The sequence below is a fragment of the Chamaea fasciata genome, unplaced genomic scaffold, assembly GCF_029207755.1.
Source record: "Chamaea fasciata isolate MVZ Bird 193981 ecotype frontalis unplaced genomic scaffold, bChaFas1.0.hap1 SCAF_18, whole genome shotgun sequence".
In the NCBI taxonomy this organism is placed as follows: Eukaryota; Metazoa; Chordata; class Aves; order Passeriformes; family Sylviidae; genus Chamaea; species Chamaea fasciata.
The window spans coordinates 11,636,668-11,656,809 of NW_027094103.1; the positions used below are offsets into that span (position 1 = coordinate 11,636,668).

Sequence of the window (20,142 nt, forward strand, 5' to 3'; positions counted from 1 at the left end):
ACCTCATAGCAACCTTCCAGTATCTGAAGGGACCTACAGGGGCAGGAAAAGGGACTTTTCACCAAGAACTGTAGAACAGGACAAGGAGTAGTGGGTACAGACTGAAAGAAGGGAAACTGAGGTTAGATACTAGGAAGACATTTTTTCCTGTGAGGGTGGCGAGACACTGGAACAAGTTACCCAGTGAGGCTGTGCATGTCCCAAGCCCGGCAGTGTTCGAAGTGGAGCAGCCTGCTCTAGTGCGAGGTGCCCCTGCCCACGGCAGGAAGGGCCGGGACTGGGTGTTATTTGTTATTAAGGTCCATTCCAAGCCCACACGGGGCGGCTCTCCGGGACGGTGCTGGGCTCAGTGATCCTTTTCGTCCCTTCCGGCTCAGCCTTTTCTGCCATTCCACCATGTTCTCGCCGTCCCGCATTTCCCCCTCTCACACAGCCACCTCTCAGCGGCAGCCAGGGCCGCTTACCGTTCCCGGTACCTCCGCCGGGAGTGCCCGGGCCCGGGCCGCGTTCCCCGCCCGTTCCCCGCCCCGGAAGCGGCGGCCGGGCCCGCCCCGCCGCGCCCCGCCCCGCCATGGCCGCCCCCGGGCCGCGCTCCGCCCGCCCGCCGCGCTGAGCCCCCCGGGCCGCGCCGCCGCCATGGGCGCGCTGTTCCGCGGCGAGCCCGTGTGCCTGGCGCAGCTCTTCCTGCAGAGCGGCTCGGCCTACGAGTGCCTCAGCGAGGTGGGCGAGCGCGGCCTGGCCGAGTTCCGAGACGTGAGTACCGCCGGCGCCGTCCGGGACAGCGCGGGGGGTGCTGAGGGGCCCGGCGTGAGGGCCGAGCCGGGCCCGGGGCCGCCGTCGGCAAGGGTGGGCTTGGCCCCGATGGGGCTGCGGAAACTGCTTTTATGCCTGACTCCGACAGGCAGGTGTGTGGCCCGTCCCTGTGTGGCTTTGGCCTGAAAGCAGGGTCGCAGAATTGTCAGGGTTGGAAGGGATGTCTGGAGATCATCCAGTCCAACCCCGTGCCAAGGCAGCGTCACCCAAAGAGGCGACACCGGAACGCGCCCGGGTGGGTGGATGAGGGATGGGAAGTCAGTGTGGAGCCCCGGCACTCGGGAGGAATGCTTTGGGATGGCTGTATCTCACCTTCCTCACAGAAGCAGCTTCAACTTGGCGTTATTTGCAGCCAGAGAGCCCCTGACCCACCTGCAGCCTCAGTGCCTTCAGCCTGAGCGTTTGTTGCTCAGCTGCTGGATGCATGCACCCCACTGCCAGACCCACAGGAGCACCTGCTCTCTAGGTTTATTGATCCCAGGTTCCTGTTCCTGGAGGGGCCCTTCGCCGTGGAGGAAACTCTCTGCCTGCCTGCCTGACATAAAGTTGGGCTGGGCAATAATTAGCCACGTCTCTGCCTTGTGTCATCGTGATTATATGATCTTGGCTTGCTTCCTGAGACTTTGGAATGTCTTCTGAATATACATTAGAAATGTAGCTTGCAAAATCGTTGCAGGGAAAGATGGGAAGACTTAAATTAACAGCTAGTTAGTAAATATGGCAGGGAGGAGGAGGCAGATCTGTAAGATTGATGACATGAGTGTATGTTTCACATTTTGATGTCGTTCTAGTTACCTGATATACCTTTTATTATAGAAATAATTGCACTAGTGCTTTTGATTTAATAGCTGCATAAGTAGTCAGAGATATTGCAGGTTCGCATTATTGGGATGTACATAAAATTTAATATTGCACACAGACTGTGGAAATGCATCACAGCAAATTTGTAAAAAACGGTTTGTTAATTTGAAGTCGTTAAGCGGTATTTAAAAACTGTCAAAATAAGATTAGGGATGGTTTCTCCAGCAGACCTTGTTATTTTGTTGTTTGATTAAAACTAGCCAATGGCACGGATAATTCTGCTTTAATAAAACCAACTTGGCTGTTTGAAGACTTGGTAATCTTTTTGGGTTTTTGTGCCTTCTCAGCTGAAAAGCACCTAGAGCACAGAGCTCATGCAAATTGTCTCCAGGAAGTTGCAGGAACAGCTGTGGTTTCTTAGGGGAGGTTACTATTTCAAATGCCTAATAAGCATTTTGTCCTTCTCCCTCAGCTTAACCCAAATGTAAGTGTGTTTCAGAGAAAATATGTGAATGAAGTGAAGAAATGTGAAGAAATGGAAAGAATACTTGGTGAGCTTTATTTTCATGTCTGCTGTTTCTCACCTGTGGCACTACCAGAGTGGCACTACTGTGAAGGTTTCAGCTGCAGGGTTTTTTTAACCTTCCCATGTTTTGTAAGCTGTGAAATTTACTTACACTAAATATAGCTTTGGGGTTTTTTTTTTTTAAGCACAGAGGTAAAGAATGGTTGCTAATGTGTTGCTGATAAATAGATGAGGCTGTGTTTGCTCCTTTAAACTCTGCTAGGAAAAGGGAAGCTTTTCCATGGGTATTTCCTTGACTGTAAGATATTCCCTGATTTTTCACGTTGTGTAGCTCAATACTGTTGATTTTCCAGGCACCCTCAACAATACCTCAGGTTATTAATAATTGTGTTCTCATGGTAGTTAATGAATAGAGAAGGGTTTGCAGAGCATTACAGTCAAGATGCAGGTGTCTTCAGTGCTGCCTCCTGAGGAAAAGTTACAACTGAAGGATTCCTTTGATTGGAATCTCCCCTCAGAGGCATGTGCTGGTCATGCCAGCAGCTGTTTTGGCAGTCCCCCTGCCCAGTGTGAGTTGCATTTGTTGTCAAGGTTGCTTAAGCTGCTTTGTTTGAACACTTTTCATTCCAAATATGGGTCAGTGAGCAGCACGTCTGTCTCTGGCAGAAAGTGACAGGCTTGCACCATTAGCAGAAAGTGGCACCGAGCTGCAACAAAGAGGTTCTGTGAAATGGTAAAAGCCTCTTAGAAAATACTTGTTCGGAAAGAGAAACCTCTGAAGTTTGCTTGCTTCTGCAGACTTCCAGGGCAGGAATAGTTTGTGTGTTTTATCCCCACCACTCTTTAAGTTCCTTTTTGAAGACTTCTGTTGGTACATTGTTGCTGAAATGAATGAATAAAATAGCCAGGGCTTGATGCTGCAGTGTGATTAGCACCATCAAGAACAGCTGAAGGTCAACTCTGCAGCACTCTAGGAAGTGTAGGCAATGCAGTTTCCTTTCTGATTCTGTTTTTCTGCTCACTCCAGGGTATTTAGTACAAGAAATTAAAAAAGCAGATATCCCACTTCCTGAAGGAGATGTTGCTCCTCCTGCTCCCTTGCTGAAACACATTTTAGAGATCCAGGTAACTTCCACTAAACAGATGCCAAAGTCTCGGAACTTAATTTCAAGCTTAATGACTTGTGTCTTATTATTCATGATTTAAATTATTGGGGTGTGGTGAGGGGGGAGCAGAAGCATTTGTTTTCCTTTTTATCTGATTCCTTGCTGCCAGTGTGACTTCAAAGCCAGTGAGGTTTTGGTATTAACACAGAATTCCTGTGAAAGGGTCAAAGCAAACTCAGGGAGCGTGCAGTCATCTGTTATATTTTGATGGATTGGCACATCACACTGTTCCAGGCAGATTGTCTGTAGATGCAGTCCCTCAGCCTCATTTATTGCTTTGGTACTTACCTAAGGCTCTTTGTGCAGCCAAAATCTCCAAGTGTGTGGGAGTTTTACTTGCCCAAGGCTCTGCAGGTGCTGGTCACTCAGCAGAACGTGGTGCTGTTTTCTCTGAATGCTTTTTTCTGGTGTTGCATTCAAAGCGGAGGTTTGTAAAACACAGATCTAATTATGAATAGCGTTGTGTTTTGTTGTCATTTTATTAAAAGAATAAATGGGGATCTTCCACCCTGTGCTATCTGCAGTTCTCCTTCCAGGTCTGCATTATTTTGACACAAATTAGGGGCAGAGCAGCAGGCTGAACAGATGCCAGTGGAGGATCAAGTGTACTCAATACAAAGCAACCTTTGGCAGACTGAGGGATAAAACCAATGGAGCTCTAGTTAATTAAGAAATGGGAGACTCCTGTCACTGTGTCAGATTATTAGGTGTTGAGAATGAATGCTACTCTGTTTTCCAAACTCCTGTAACTGATTCTCTGTCTTTTCTTTGCTCTGTGCCTTAGGAACAGCTGCAGAAGCTGGAGACAGAATTGAGGGAAGTAACTAAAAACAAAGAAAAATTGAGGAAGAACCTGCTTGAACTGACAGAATACAAGTACATGTTACAGATCACACGGAATTTTGTCAGGAGAACACCTGAGGTATTGCGTGGGGTGTTTGACGGGGATTGTTGTCATGTGGCATTTTTGCGATTTTCCCTGTTGAATTCTTTGAAAATGAAGGTGTAATTGTGTTATTTTGGTGCATAAATTGCATTCAGAAATTTTACACTGTAATTTGGCAGCACTGACTGTTAAGAGCAGTGCACTTGAGATCCAGGATCTCTCTGTTGCCTGAATTGTACGCAGAAATGAGTTTTATATTTTTAATTAAACCATTTACCTTTTCTTCTTTAGAATAATAACAAAAATGAGAGATGTTTGGGGGGTTTTTTTTGTCCCTGAAAGCAATGAATATTCTTTCTTTTTATTTGCTAGTATGAATCTCATTTACATGGAAATTTTGAGGAATTTCCTCCTGTGGAAAATGAGCCACTGGTGGATTACAACCGCACGCACAGGCTGAGCGCCTCGCTGGGGTGGGTATGGCATGTGCTGTTTCACAGGAGCTTGGTGAGGGGCTGTAAAGGATGGGTTGTTCTCTTTAAAGATGGCCTGTAGTGATTTCAGATGTGCCAAACAGTTTTAGACAGGACAGGAGCCTGGCCCCAATGTACCTTTATATCAAACCCAGATTATTTGAAGAGATAAACAGGACTGTGCCCAATAAAGCTGTCACAAAGCTTGCATCATACCAAGGACGTGTGTAAAAGAAAATCTCTAAATCACTACTTCCTTCTATTGTTTAAGCTCTTTTTCTGTGATAAGCACACAGCGTTTTAATCACCTGGAAGTGTCAGTTGTAAATGTAACATTAATTGTGTTGCCTTTGAAATGCTGAATGGATACTGCTGTCTGTGGCATTGTTATGAGAGGGTGTCTTCCAAGAAAAAATAAATAGTCTCGCTATCACAGAAATAACCAGTTAGAAGTATCTCCAGTTGTGTGCTCAGGTGTAGTGTGTTTATTTTGCAAATAAAAATTTTATATACCCATTGGTATTTTCTGTACCAGTTACTTCCTCTTCAGGGTGATGCTTCCTTCCCTAGCCATGGCAGATACTGAATTATTGTGGTGCTGTACTCTGAATTTCCAAATTTTGTTCTTGTAAATTTTATCTTATATTTCACATTTTTCCTTTTCCTAGGTTCATATCCGGGCTAGTTCACATAGCAAAGATTGAAGCATTTGAGAAAATGCTGTGGAGAGTCTGTAAAGGCTATCCCTTTCTTACCTATGCAGAGTTGGATAGGGCTCTGGAAGATCCAGATACAGTGAGTAAACATTGTAATGGTCAGTTTATTTCATTTGTTCTTTTCATGTGATTTGGAAGAATTGCTGCTCAGCTCTGTCTGCAGCAAATGGAAATGATGGCCCAGTGTCCTTGGAGGAAAAACTGTTTTGAAATACTAGAATTCGTAAGATTCTAACATTCAAGGTTGTAGAAGCGGCAGTTAATTTGTCCTGGTTCAGCTTGAGGAGTAGAGAACTTCACTGTGGAATTGTGGTGACTTTATGATTGGCCACCTTGGTCAAAACACGTGGCAGAAACGACTGCTTGGATATTTATTAACTAGGTCTGTACAGTGCATTGCCTTTTAATAGCCATTTCACTTGTTCATTCAGTCACGAGTCAAGTACGGCTAGTTTTCTGTGAAGTTTTTTCTGTGAATTTACAAAATTAATTTGTTGTAAATCAATTATGGCAGCCTAATCTGTCACCTTTTTTTTTTTCTTGAATTCTAATTTGTTACCTTTTTTAAAATACTCTTCTTACTAAGACTTCTGAGAGAGTAAAGTATGATGTCTGATTTTCCCTGGAAACTTTTTCTGGTTTTCTCTAGTATTAAAACAGAGAAAGAGATATTGAATTTTATTGTTTGATCTTCACTAAACAGATGGAAGATTAATGCTACTAACAGCTTTTTCTGGTTCAACATAGTTACTTAGCTCTATAATTGTATCACAGTGGAATTGCTGGTTAAAACACTATTCATCAGCTTTACTTTTTATGTTTTTTTAGGGTGAAACCACAAAGTGGGCTGTTTTTTTAGTGTCCTATTGGGGTGAGCAAATCGGCCAAAAAGTTAAGAAGATTTGTGACTGGTAAGAAGTAAATCTAATGTATGTACATTCCTTTATAACTGGGTTTTTTTTTTTTTTTTTCTAGTTGGTTTTTCCCCTGCACCCCTTTTTTAGGAGTGTCGATTTTTAGGCAAGGTTTTATCGTGTTAAATTTGTTCCTCCCCTTATTGCATCCAGCTCTGTATTTCCGCAGCTTACAAATAAATACATGAGTCATTGCACTTGCACTCTTTACCAGGTACAGGCAAAATACTGAATCTGTCGCGTGGTTATTAAGTGGTGTGTCGCAGATTTGGCTGTGGCAGGGGGCTGGGTGGTTGTTTTGGTGGAGTTTGGTCATGTACCACAGCCCTGTGTTCCTGCAGCTATCGCTGTCACGTGTACCCCTACCCCGACACCACCGAGGAGCGCCAGGCCGTGGTCGAAGGACTCAATGTTCGCATTCAGGATCTTGAAACTGTGAGTAAAGAGCACATTTCCTTTTGCTGGAGCTGTTGCACTGTAGGTTATCATTTGATGGATCACGGTGTTAAAGATAATTTCTAGCATACATACAGCTTTGGAGGTGATGGGGCAGTAAGTTGTGTCTCATGTTGCACATATCTGTTAAACCTCACAGTACGTGGCATTGCCTTCTCTTCTCAGCAGAGGTTTGCTTGCCCTCCTGAAAACATGGCCCAGCACTGGACACGTATGAGGTGCTCCTGCTGTGATCAACACAATCATTGTCACATTCTCAGCGAGATCTTTGGTTTTTTTCTCAAACAAAGGTGCTGAATAAAACTGAGGAATACTTGCGCCAGGTCTTGTATAAAGCATCGGAATCCATCTACACTTGGGTCATCCAGGTGAAGAAGATGAAAGCCATTTACCACGTCCTTAACCTGTGCAGTTTTGATGTCACAAATAAATGTTTAATTGCTGAGGTTTGGTGTCCAGTGGCTGATCTCCAGAATTTGCGCCATGCATTGGAGGAAGGCTCAGTAAGTCACCTGAATGCTCACTGATGTTAAAGCTTTTATCTTGAACTAACTCTACACGTAAGGGAAGAAAATTATTATTAACAATAGACTAAAAGTAGGCACAGACAGAGCTGGGTCTCTGTATAAAACATTTTTTTATAAGCAGAGCCTTTATTTAGTGTTGTGTGTAGTTTGTTTTTTTATTTCTTGAATAACTTATGTATTGGATTTCAGTCCAGCTGGGCCCACAGTGCTATTTGCAGTCATGCAGGAGGTGGCAGTTGCCTTCCATTAGTTTTTGTTTTATGAGAGAAATTTGTCATAACAAATCTTTGTTTTATAATAAATGTGACTGATAAGTCTCATCTGATACCTGATATGTAGTAAGAATTACCACACTATGCATAATCTGTTTTTAGGGGGGTACAAGGGATAAATGTTAAACTTGGGGCTTAATTTAATGGTATTTTTGGATCAGCGAAACCGCTGATAGAGCAAATGTTTTCACTTTGATTAGATTAACAGAGATCTTACACAAATATATCTTTTGTCTGTAATTAGAGGAAGAGTGGAGCTACCATTTCCTCATTCATGAATACCATCCCAACAACACAACCTCCTCCGACTTTGATACGTACCAATAAATTCACCTCAGGGTTCCAGAGCATCGTTGATGCTTATGGAGTTGGAAGCTACGGGGAGGTTAATCCAGGTTGGTCCTTCTGAAAGCTGAGCTGTGAGCTGTGCTGTCATTGCTGCTTGCCTTGGTAACCTTGCTGAATTGGACACTGGCAGAGGCCAAATGGTGGCAATCATGCTGCTTGTTAGTAGCTCATCAAAACCACAAAGAGTGCTCCAAGCAGCAGTGGGATTCTTTACTGAATTATTTTTGCGTGAAAGGTCGTGGTAATAGCTGTATAATTTTTCTTTTATATGTTTAACTTTGGGTAAGGAAGATATTTAGGGGAAAAAATAAAAGAAAACTGGTAATGGTAATTGATCTTACTGAAGTGTAAAAATTCAGCTTGTTGTGTAGCCCACTTTAATACGTACTTGTTGGCTGGGTCATTCTGTACCTTATAATACAGACCTGAAGTACCCACAGAGGAAGAACTGTTTGGTTGGGTTTTATTTCCTTGGCTCATATTATTATCCTCAGAATTGTCAGCTGCTGCTCAACTGTGAAATTACCGTTGCTACACAATAAACAAGCTTTAAACTGAGTTAAATTTACAGTGTGGGGGGAGAGGTCTATGAGTAGGGGATGAAATGTCTTTCAAACTTGAAAACTTGGGGAGATTTGAGTGTGGGATTGCCTGGGGATAGTGCAGACAGAAGATCAGCTGTTGCGCTGTGCCTGAAATGTGCTGTGCTACCCTTGCAGCTCTCTATACCATCATCACTTTCCCCTTCTTGTTCGCGGTTATGTTCGGAGACTTCGGGCACGGGCTGCTCATGTTCGTATTTGCACTCCTGACAATACTGTATGAAAACCACCCTAGGTTAAAAAGAGCACAGGATGAGGTAAGAGGAATTACAAGTTATTGACTTCCAATCCAGCCAGATCATTTGAATAGTCACTGTGTTTCTGAAAAGTACCGGGTTTTATGGGGGTTTTTAATTTGGGTTTTTTTCATTCTTTTAGGATTTTCTGTGTTTAAAGCCCCCATATTCTTTGAGATTAATATTTTAAACTATTCACTTTCCTTGAAAAAGCAGAAATAATTGAGTTGTAATGAAAGACTTAGAAAAAATTAATTGATACTTTTAAGCTTGTCTTTACCAGGGGTACTCTACCAGTGATGTGGTTTACAAAATGTCATTGCAGGGACAACGTGAGGAGAAAATGATTTTTCAAATCCCACCTTTTATTGTTTATAAAAGAGTTGCAGTTTGAAATCTATTACGCTTCACTTTAATTTTTTAATCCTATGGGTTGAAATGCAGGAACACCTGCATCTCTCATTAGAATGATTTTCAATTAAGAGCGCCTGCAAATGTGTCATTTCTCGTAAAGTAGTCCCAGGAAGGAAATGGCTTAAAAAGACTCTTCCTTATTGTAAGAATGCTGGTGATAAAAGTCTCAGTGTGTGTCATGGGAGCTCATATTCCTTAATGACTGTTCACAAATAAATTTTAGTTTTTAGAAGTCTTTATGTGTCCAAAAATGTGTTTCTCATAGACATACCTAGTTAACCTTTGCTCACACAACAGATGACATTCTCTATTTTTTCCTTTTCCCCCAATGCTGACAGATAATGAAAATGTTATTTGAGGGCCGATACGTGATCCTGTTAATGGGGCTGTTTTCTATATACACTGGATTGATCTATAATGACTGTTTTTCAAAGTCAATAAATATATTTGGATCTGGATGGAATGTTTCAGCAATGTTTGAACAGAAGGTTTGGAGGTGAGCAGCATGTTTGCTATACCATTATTCCAGAAATGTATTTCCTGCAGCAGTTTAACCCTTTTGTTCATGTGTTTTAACTATCCTCTTATGGTTTGTCTTTACATTGATCTTTTAGTTTATATTTTCCAGGTCTGTGTGTATGTCTAGATAAGGATTTGCAGAGGAATAAAAAAATGACAGGTCTAGTTTTGGATTTATTTGTTCTAGGTCATGCGTCTGGAATGAATAGCTGAGCAGCATTAGCCTCTACTGAAAGAAATTAACTATTAATGAAGTAAATTAATTACCTGACAATCATTAGTCTCTGCACAGCTTTTATTGATAGTTTAAAAAAAAAAAGGAAAAAAACTAGTCTGTGTGAATTGTCACATCTGCTTTTTCTCAGAATGGGATAACCTCATTGACTTGAGGTGTTATGACCCTTTGGTATTTAAATGTTTACAGCTTGGATCTCCTGGTGCCTTACAAAACAGGATGTGGCTTTAAATAGTCAGGACCACTGGCTTTAGTTAAAATTTGAACAGGGTGTATGCGCTGTGATACTAAAAAACTTATAAGAAAATAAAGTAGAAACTTCCCCAAATGCAAAAGGGGAAAAAAGGTAGCAATTATTCTTTGGATGCTTGACAGTGAGTTTTATGCAAAAGCAAACTGTGAACTTTTAAAATAAAACTTGGAGTTCTAGGGGAATGTAGAATAAAATCCACAAACTTTGTTTTGAAAGATAGCGAGCGTGAATTAAGCCCAGATTGTGAGGTTCTAGGTGTTTTATTTTGCTGTTGTTTGTATTAGTCAGGACTTTTGTGCTTAAAATCCTTTCAAAGCGTGGCAGTGGGGTGGGTTAGGTAAAGGAAAGCAGGAGCAGCGTCCTGCAGAACTGGAAGTATGTTGTCATTGTGTTTAAAGTGTCAAATCTGAGTGTGCTTTTCTTTCACTGCAGCCTCGAGGATCTGAAATCTAATCAGTATTTAGCACTGGATCCAAATGTGTCTGGTGTCTACAATGGAGCTTATCCCTTTGGGATTGATCCGGTCAGTTTCATTCTTTTTCCACTTGTGATGATCAGTCTTTGTCCATTAGATTTTGATATGTGTATAAGCAAGATAAATGTGACTAAGAAGAAGATACATTTCTGTTTGCATTCTCTGTTCAACAGGACTTTTCCTTCTGTCAAGTCAAAGGTTGAATTATTTTTACAAAACTCAAATTTCTGTTGTGACCTCTATTTGAGGTAGAATTCTGGTCCCCCAGTAGAAAAAGGATACTGGTTTGTTCCCGCTTTTTTTGGTGTTCTTCAATGCTGGTTTGGTGTTTTCTTCTTCAGATATGGAATTTGGCAAGCAACCGTCTCACTTTTTTGAATTCATTCAAAATGAAAATGTCTGTGATCTTTGGAGTGACTCACATGACATTTGGAGTTGTGTTGGGGCTGTTTAACCACTTGTAAGTACGAGAAGTTAAAATAACACCAACATTGTATTTTTTTGTCAAGTCTGGAATTATAGCAGTTAATCTGGTAAGAGAATCTGGAATTATTTTTTGAGAACAGAATGAGAGTAATTGTGAAAAACTGTTCTTAAAAAAAGACAATAATGGAGAGGTCTTCCTTCACATATGTGACATGATGGTTCAGTATTATAGTAAAAATCCCAAAACAAATTAATAAAAGATTTTATTTCACTTGTTGGTAAGTAAAGATTCCTGCCTCTTACAGTTTTTATTTCCACTGAAATACCTGATAAAATTTCACTGAACAAAAATAAATCAGCTCAGAATGGTAATCTCAGTCTTGCTTTTTTAAACTGATTTGTTTTATTGGAATCATATTTGGGCTGTGGTGGTAAAACTTACTTTTATTTTTTCCCCATTTCTACCTTTCAGGCATTTCAAGAAGACCCATAATATTTATTTGGTTTTTATTCCTGAGCTTTTATTCATGTTGTGCATATTTGGCTACCTGGTGTTCATGATCTTCTTTAAATGGTTGGCATACTCTGCAGAGGACTCCACAACTGCCCCCAGTATTCTAATACAATTTATCAACATGTTCCTGTTTCCTAGTGGTGAAACAAAGAGCTTCTTCAGTGGCCAGGTGAGTAATGCTGGTCCAAGCTTTTGGGAATCCTGTGTTCCCTATGCAGAGGAAAAGGAGATGGCTTTTCCTACTTGGGATTTTTTGATCTAATCTAATTTTCCTTCCCCCCCTCAACAGATTCCTCTGCAGAAGTTTTTACTTAGTGTTGCTTTTCTTTGTGTTCCTGTAATGCTGCTTGGTAAACCACTTTATTTATACTGGCTGCACAGCGGAGGCCGAGGCATAAGAATGTACAGGGTAAGTACTGAAAGGCACTCACACGTTTCCTCAGTGTTTTATTGCACAGAGTATGTCCTTACTGGGTATTTCATGGAATGGCTTGGGTTGGAAGGGGGCTTAAAGCTCACCCCCCACTATCCCAGGTTGCTCCAAGCCCCTTCAGCCTGGCTTTGGGCACTGCCAGGGATGGGGCAGCCACAGCTTCTCTGGGCAAACTGTGCCAGGGCCTCACCACCCTCACAGGAAATAATTTCTTCTGTATATCTAACCTGAATTTCAGTTTGAGCCCATTACTCCTTGTCTTACCAGTTTCTGCTCAGTTTGGAAAGTTTTGGACTGAGACACATAGTAGTACTTTGTTCCGCTAAATCTTTTTGCCTGCGACTGCTCTAAGTAAATTTAAGAAATGGCAGTGGCAGCCTGCTGAAGAGACAATGCATTCCCATTTTGTAGAGTGGCTACAAGCTGATCCGCAAAGAAAGCGAGGAAGAGCTTTGTCTCCTGTCGTGTCATGATCTCGAAGAAGGTGGCAGCCATTCAGACAGCGGGCACAGAGAGGGGGATGCAGAGGAGGTAATGTTTTTACTTTATCTCTGGTTTGTATGTCCCTAAAAGCAAATTAGAAGCGGGCAATCAATGGATAGTCTGTACGCTGCTGAGTTTCTTCAAAACTCAGCTGAGCCTTTACAAAGACCTTGGTGTTCAAATGCTGTTTACTTAGAGTTATTTGTTGCTATTTTATCATTATTTTTTGGTATTTTCAGACTGTTACAGTAAACCACAACTTATCTGTAGTAGAGAACAGAAAGAGTGTTTTATTTGCAATTAAGACTCTGCATCTAGGAGTACAGGTTTTCTTATATTGAAGAGTGGGATAAAAATCCTGGGTTTTCTCTGGTTTTATGGTATAACTTGAGGCAAGGTGGTGACTGCCCAGCTTCCTGTTAATTAATCTTGGCTTTTCATCTGGACAAAAGTCTTTCTATGTCTGTAAATTACATCTTGTGATGAGGATTATTGCTAATGGGGGTTGGGGGACATGGGCAGCATTCCTAGTCCCCACCCACGGCTGCTGTTTAGTTTGGGCAAATTTTTAAAGGTCTGGGCAGATTCCACTGATTCCATGTGAATTGAAAGACAAAGGACTGCTTCAGTTTCCTAATGTGCAGAATATGTGTAGTTCTTGTCTCACCGGGGTAGCAGACTCTTGTTTCTTGTGCATAGAAAATACAAGAATTATTTGCTCAAATAAAATGTATTAAACGAAGTAAGTTCTGAAATACAATGTTCAGACAAAGTTAGTGTTGAAATTTTCCGTAATATAAGTTTTGAAACTCTGTTAGTAACAAGTATTTATATTTGTGGCTATCTCTCTATCAGTAGCATTACTGATAGTTACCCCTGTTTTTAAAGATGAAAAGATTGATACTGTAAACTTAGAGCCTCAATAGAATGGAAATTAGAACCATGGCTGGTCATGGTACTTAAAGTTTTCAAGTATTAGATCATAGTCCTTGTGGAAAACATAAATTGCATTTGTTTTTATCTATCAACAAGGTAATACTGGAAAACTGTAGCATCTGATGGTTTTTAAATGTTATCTCTGTAATAAGGATCTTGTACATGGCACACTTCTCTTACTTGATGTAAAATCAATTTATTACCCTTCAATGGAATTCTTCTTCCATGCAATGAGGATTTGCAGGTGAATGTTTTTGTTGTCTTGCGTTTTGTTCTCTATGTTGTTAAAATTGATACAAATGTATTTTTCTCTTTTAGCTGAACTTTGCAGATGTTTTTATGAATCAAGCAATTCATACCATTGAATACTGTCTGGGGTGCATCTCTAACACGGCCTCATACCTGAGACTCTGGGCATTAAGTCTTGCTCATGCACGTAAGTGGGGGTGGGTTTTTGGATATTTTGGGGGTTTTTTTTCCCCACATCTGTATTATTAATGCTGTTAGAGGGAGGCTGGCCTGTTCAAATGATACTACTATGTGATACACTTTTTCTTAATTTAAAAACAATCCCTATTTCAACTAATCATGATCTATGGAAGCCTCCAAACTAAAACTGTGACTTCATGTAAAATACTGCTCTCAGTAGATCTGATTTTGACACTGAGGTCTGTCTTGAAATATTTGAGGGGATGGGGACAGCTCTTTGGGGAGAGGGATTGCATATAGTTCCCATGTTCAGCAGGTGCTCAGTACCTGATCCAACGTTAATTATGGCAACTTTCTGGTTTTTATTAGAGTTATCAGAAGTTCTGTGGCAGATGGTGATGAGGGTGGGTCTCCGTGTGGATACGAAGTACGGCGTCTTGCTGCTAATCCCTGTTCTGGCATTCTTTGCTGTGCTGACAGTTTTTATTCTGCTGGTCATGGAGGGGCTTTCTGCTTTTCTCCATGCAATACGACTTCACTGGTATGTTTGGGGTTTTTTTCTATATACCACTTCAGCATATACTGACTTGTTTGAGAGGAATTTTTGAATGGCAAAATTTTAGGTGTCTTATTAAAAAGGGAGAGTGTAAAATTCAACAGCCTCGTTGCTACTGAAATATGTTTATTTAATTATATTAAATAAATGGTTTGTTGGATTTGATTGTTCCTCTGGAATATTTTCAGTAGATTCAAATATTCTATTGGCTTATGATGCATTTAACTTCAACCACATTCACAAAATATAAGTACATTTTGTAGTATTGCAGCTTCTCATAATATAGAATATTACTAACTTGTATAAGTATTTTTAATTTCAGTCTTACTGTCTCACTGTATAGTTTCAGTCCATTTATTTGGTTCAACAGAACATTTATGTTAGTGAGTGGGGCTGCCAACCCTTAAGTATTTTAATCCTTTCTTGGTCTTGCTGTCACAAGCTCTGCACTTTGGAGTGGATTCAGAGCATGTTTAGTTTGAAATCTGATGTAATTTACAATTTAAACAAAGCTGTATAGTGTCCAAAGACAGGAGGTAGAGCTACATACATGACAGATTGTCCTCATGATATTGCATGTTTGCAAAACAATTGACTACAACTCACTCAGAACCAAATGAGTAAGCCAGAAGTAAGAAATGAGCCATTACAGCCTGGTTTAGTGTGTGTAGCTCTCCTGAGAAACATAAAGTTAGCCTGGGACTGCAAAGGGAAGGTTAAATAGCGGCACAGAAAACGAGTGAGAGGATTGGAGTTGGTTTTGTTCAGCTTCTTGGGTTGCACAGTTCTGTCCCTTGACGACTGATGTTGGATTCGTGTACAGATTCTGTTTTTTTGTCTCGTTTCAGGGTGGAATTTCAGAATAAATTCTACTCCGGTGGAGGATACAAGTTTACGCCTTTCTCTTTTAAGCACATTTCTTTACATTTTAATAAAGATGGTGCGTTATAATTTGGCTGCTGTCAGCAGAAATGTTTGGAATTGTCTGCAAATAACTGCGTGATCGGATCTTGCCTGTGAATGGTTTCTTGTGGAACAAAGTGGTTTTCACTGATTGCCTTATAATGCAGCCAAACAATTCTGCGAAACATACCTCCCATAGAAAGACATAGCAGATCTGGAGCATCTTGTAAAATATATAGATATAAAATGTACATTTTTCTTGATAAACTAATGTAAATTAATTTTATTCTTAAAAAAAAAAGAAAGTTGGTACTGCTTGTCCTGAAACCCATGTAGGCATTTTTTTTTGAGTCTCTTTATTTTCTTGAATGGTTACTTTTAAGTTATCTGAAAGACTTCTCATTATATTAAACATTCACTACTAATCACATACTTAACCCAGCTGCATCTTGTGCACTTTGGGAACCATTCAGCAATGCAATAGAAGCAATGTCTGTTTTCAGTCTGTATTCCAGGATGATTATAAAGTGTAAATTTATACACGCCAATGCAATGTGCTCTTTTTTGGCCATATTTAAAATTGCACTGGAAATGTTATCTGTTCATTCTGGGTTCTGCCTGGAGTTACTACTTTAAGCTTTCGGAAGCCACACTGATATTTATATTTAACGTTATGGAAGAAGGCAGGAGTGGAAGTATAACTCTTTTTTTCTTCTGTAGCGAGGAATAACTTTTGCACATGGAATAAAGAATTGGCCTCGATCCCTGTTTCTGTTTGGCTACAAGGACACACAAACACCACTCCCTGATGTTGTAGAACCTAATTTTTACCGCGTAGGTGGACAGGGGTCGTTTTATATTATTTTTGTATCAGTGTGAAAATGGGGATATTGCCATTATCTTTTAACATCTGTGCCATAAGAACAGCACAAATTTCAATTTTTGCACTTGTTTCATACGAATTCCCAATAAAGCCTCGTTTGCGCTGTGCCGAGCGGGCCCTGTGTTTGTCCCTACGCTTTTCCCTGCCTCAGGCGGCGCAGAGGGGAGCGAGCGGCCCCGAGGGGCGGCCGGTGGGGAGGAGAAGGAGCGGCCCCGAGGGGCGGCCGGTGCCGAGGAGAAGGAGCGGCCCGGAGAGGCGGCCGGTGCCGAGGAGAAGGAGCGGCCCCGAGGGGCGGCCGGTGCCGAGGAGAAGGAGCGGCCCCCGGGGGGCGGCCGGTGCCGAGGAGAAGGAGCGGCCCCGGGAGGCGGCCGGTGCCGAGGAGAAGGAGCGGCCCCGAGGGGCGGCCGGTGCCGAGGAGAAGGAGCGGCCCCCGGGGGGCGGCCGGTGCCGAGGAGAAGGAGCGGCCCGGAGAGGCGGCCGGTGCCGAGGAGAAGGAGCGGGCCCGAGGGGCGGCCGGTGCCGAGGAGAAGGAGCGGCCCCGGGGGGCGGCCGGTGCCGAGGAGAAGGAGCGGCCCCGGGGGCGGCCGGTGCCGAGGAGAAGGAGCGGCCCCCGGGGGGCGGCCGGTGCCGAGGAGAAGGAGCGGCCCCGAGGGGCGGCCGGTGCCGAGGAGAAGGAGCGGGCCCCGGGGGGCGGCCGGGTCTGAGGGGAACGCGCTCCCGTGAGAGGCGGCGGGTGCTGCGGGGAACCAGCGCTCGTGAGGGGCGGTGGGCTCTGAGGGGAACGAGCGGTCCGGATAGCCGGCCGGTGTCGAGGGGAACGAGCGGTCCGGATAGCCGGCCGGTGTCGAGGGGAACGAGCGGTCCGGATAGCCGGCCGGTGTCGAGGGGAACGAGCGGTCCGGATAGCCGGCCGGTGTCGAGGGGAACGAGCGGTCCGGATAGCCGGCCGGTGTCGAGGGGAACGAGCGGTCCGGATAGCCGGCCGGTGTCGAGGGGAACGAGCGGTCCGGATAGCCGGCCGGTGTCGAGGGGAACGAGCGGTCCGGATAGCCGGCCGGTGTTGAGGGGAACGAGCGGTCCTGGTTAATGGCCGGCCGGTGTTGAGGGGACGCTCGGCTCGTGGCCGGCGGCCGGTGTTAAGAAGCAGCGGCCGCGAGCGGCGGTGGCGCGGCGGGCTCTGTGCGAACGCGGCCGCTCGAGGCGCCTCCTGAGGCGGGCACGGAGCCTCCCCGGCGGGCTGAAGGCGGGCAGCAGCCGTCGCTCCACCCCGCGCCGTTGCCGTGGCCACCGGGAGGCGTCGGGCCGCCTGCCGCCATGAGCCTGGACGACGTGCGGCTGCTGTGGCTGCGGGGCCGAGCGCTCGCCCTGCTGGGTCTGAGCGAGCCGCCGCCTTTCGAGGAGCTGCTGAGGCGCGGCGAGGATGCGCGGGTCGTGCTGCGCTTCTTCGGCCTTGGCGCCGAGGGCAGCGAGGATGAGAGCGGGGCGGGCACGGCGCTGCTGCTGCTGCGGGCCGAGCGGCCCGGCCCGGACGGTGAGCAGGGCATGGGAGAGGGTCCCCCTGCCCCGGGCCGCTAAGCTCTGCCTGGCCCCAGCTCCCTGTTTCCCCCTCCCTCAAAGCCCTCTTCGTCCCATCAGTCGCAGCCCGCTGACTCCTGTCTTTACCCCTTTTCCTGCCTCTCCATCCCTTTGGCTGTGTTCTCCTGAGCCCCTTCCATCCCACACATTTCTAAAATTTTGTCCCCTCTATTTGTGGGATTTGCATCATCTATCTGCAGTGTTATATCATGCTTTCCTCCCATTTTGCATTTGTGCCAGTGCAGGTGGCCCGAGTGAGCGTTTCTATGTGGCTTTTAATGAAATTCCCGAAGAGTTTGTGTCAAATTCCACTGTGTATTTTCTGAGAGACACCCAAGGTAAGTGCCCTGAAGAGCTGCAGCCTCAGCGTTTGTGGTTTTGCATTAAACAGCATTTCCCATTGTGAAGATATGATATAGACTGCGACTCAGGATAGTGCACACCCAACTTATTAACTGGGTAGGAAAACACTCAGAATAGAGCCAGGGTCAGGCATGCTTCATCATCTAACAGCATTTCTGTGCAAGATTTCCCTCCTCTGTCTGTAGAGTAAGGGTTCAAATCAAGCCACTGTTCTTTTGAAGAGAAAACTGTTTTCTAACTACAAGGCTGGGTTGTAACAACTTAGGACCAGGTGATGATGCTGAAGTATTTTTCATCCCTTTCTGAAAAAGCATTTGCACCATTAAAACCAGCACTAATTTTGAACATGACTTGCACCAAACCTAGTAGTGTTTTATTGGAGTTTTAACTTACTATGAAAATGACTTTATACTTTCTGTATCAATTAATTAGATTTATACTAATTTTTTGTACACTGTTTAGAAAGAGTTGCTGCACCTAATGACCTGGCTGAAGCTAATAAGATTCTTTCTCAAGTGATAAAGTCTGGTGTGCTGACTGATGATGCTCTCTCGATGCTAAAGGATGCCATCTCACAGGTAAATGAGTGACAGCTTTTGTATATGGAATCTTGAGTGTTTCTAGGAGTGATTTGCCTATTTAGTATTGTGTGGACTATGCATGACAAATATTAATATTTAGTAAGTGACCTTCATATGCCAAAATGAAGTTTTTGTTAATCCTTATTCGATATTGTGTTTCTCCATTTTTTACCCCTATTTGAGAATCATTTAAGGGTGGGCCACCAGATACCTCTATTTCTGTGCTGACAGATTTTCATAAAGGCATGCTGGAGCTATTCCCCTGCAGAACCTGAGGCAGATAGAATGATGAATAATGATGTGAAATGGAAGGAAACACACTTTAATTAAATTTCATAACAATATCTAATGGTTAAATGAATTCCTAGTAAGCTTTTTTTTTTTTTTTTAAATATGAACCATCTAATCTATGGCACCTGTTTCAATTCTAGTTTTCACCAGCTCTCTCCCATGGTGAGCAGCAGACTGAGAAAACTCCCTCTGATTCAGACAGTGAAAAAACAGATTCTGAAGAGATGAATTTATCCGAGGCTGAATCTATGAAGTCTGTGGAGGACTCAAATGCTGCAGTGAGGAGTGAAACTCAGCCCAGTATACCAGGTGAAGTGAATGTTTTGCCTCCGCCAGCACGGTGGTGATTAGAGCACAGGGCAGTAGAACGAGGTTCACCTGGGAGTGGCTTTATGTAGAATAACAAGTAGATTTGATTAGAGCTGCTCTTTGCTGATACCAGCTGTGCTTTTCCCACCCTGAAGCATAGCAGGCAGCATGGAGAGGTGGATGAAAGCAGTGATAAGTGTTTCAAAGAGTTTAGAGTGAGAGTAGGAGAGAGGGTAGACATCCCCAGTGATGCCACATTTCCTATGCTGCCAGAACAAGACAGTTCATGCTGTGTGTTTTCTTCCAATAGGAGATCTTAAACTGGAGATGCCAGCTGTAAATCTAGATGGAGAAGTGACTGTTCTTGCCACCGTTTCAGTAGTGGTTCAGTCTCTGAAAAGATGTGCAGTGACCTGGCAGAAATTAATATCCAGAGTTCTGGAGGAACAGCAGGAAAAGGTTCCAGAGGTAACGTTGCCTGTGAAAAGATGCTTTTATTCCTGGAGACTTAGCTTCATCTCCCCACAAGAGCTGTGTTAATTTTTAATTCCTCTTCATGTTTGATTGTTGGAAAACCATTTAATAGTTCTTGAAAAGTAGAACAAAAGTAGTGAGGAACTGTGTGGCTCTGGGAAGTAAAATATAAATGAAATATGAAGTAATTAGCTGCAGATCCTACCCACACAGGATAACTGTGGAAGACTAAGGGACTTTTGTTATCTGCTCTCTCCTAAAGAGCCAAGAAATACTAAAAGCTGCACTGAGTAATTTTTTTTTAAATAGACAGCTATATTTTTTCTTTTTTTTTTTTTTTTGCAAAAAAGTGAT

General features: G+C 43.4%; 2 protein-coding genes across 2 annotated transcripts in view; both read left to right on the top strand.

Moving 5' to 3' along the window:
* Positions 1-568: 568 nt before the first annotated feature.
* ATP6V0A2 (ATPase H+ transporting V0 subunit a2) lies at positions 569-16,306 on the top strand. The gene is made up of 20 exons (XM_066199861.1): positions 569-753; positions 2,087-2,165; positions 3,168-3,265; positions 4,091-4,228; positions 4,565-4,665; positions 5,334-5,460; positions 6,210-6,292; positions 6,637-6,730; positions 7,042-7,254; positions 7,795-7,945; positions 8,618-8,757; positions 9,489-9,646; positions 10,590-10,680; positions 10,974-11,092; positions 11,531-11,741; positions 11,862-11,981; positions 12,417-12,536; positions 13,743-13,860; positions 14,223-14,394; positions 15,258-16,306. Exons 1-20 carry the CDS (start codon positions 637-639, stop codon positions 15,358-15,360), a joined length of 2,553 nt encoding a protein of 850 aa, XP_066055958.1. The 5' UTR covers positions 569-636; the 3' UTR covers positions 15,361-16,306.
* A 1,203-nt stretch (positions 16,307-17,509) lies between these two features.
* DNAH10 (dynein axonemal heavy chain 10) overlaps positions 17,510-20,142 on the top strand; it is a 49,505-nt gene continuing 46,872 nt past the window's right edge. Inside the window, exons 1-5 of the mRNA XM_066200101.1 lie at positions 17,510-17,747; positions 18,016-18,108; positions 18,596-18,711; positions 19,146-19,314; positions 19,625-19,782. Of these exons, the coding sequence (XP_066056198.1) occupies positions 17,510-17,747; positions 18,016-18,108; positions 18,596-18,711; positions 19,146-19,314; positions 19,625-19,782 (774 nt within the window). The remainder of the gene's footprint in view (positions 17,748-18,015; positions 18,109-18,595; positions 18,712-19,145; positions 19,315-19,624; positions 19,783-20,142) is intronic.

Coding starts and splice junctions, on each gene's coding strand:
- ATP6V0A2 (XM_066199861.1), top strand. CDS start 637: ATGGGCGCGCTGTTCCGCGGCGAGCCCGTGTGCCTGGCGCAGCTCTTC. Junction 6,731..7,041: donor GCATTCAGGATCTTGAAACT/GTGAGTAAAGAG, acceptor TCTCAAACAAAG/GTGCTGAATAAAACTGAGGA. Junction 11,982..12,416: donor GAGGCATAAGAATGTACAGG/GTAAGTACTGAA, acceptor CCCATTTTGTAG/AGTGGCTACAAGCTGATCCG.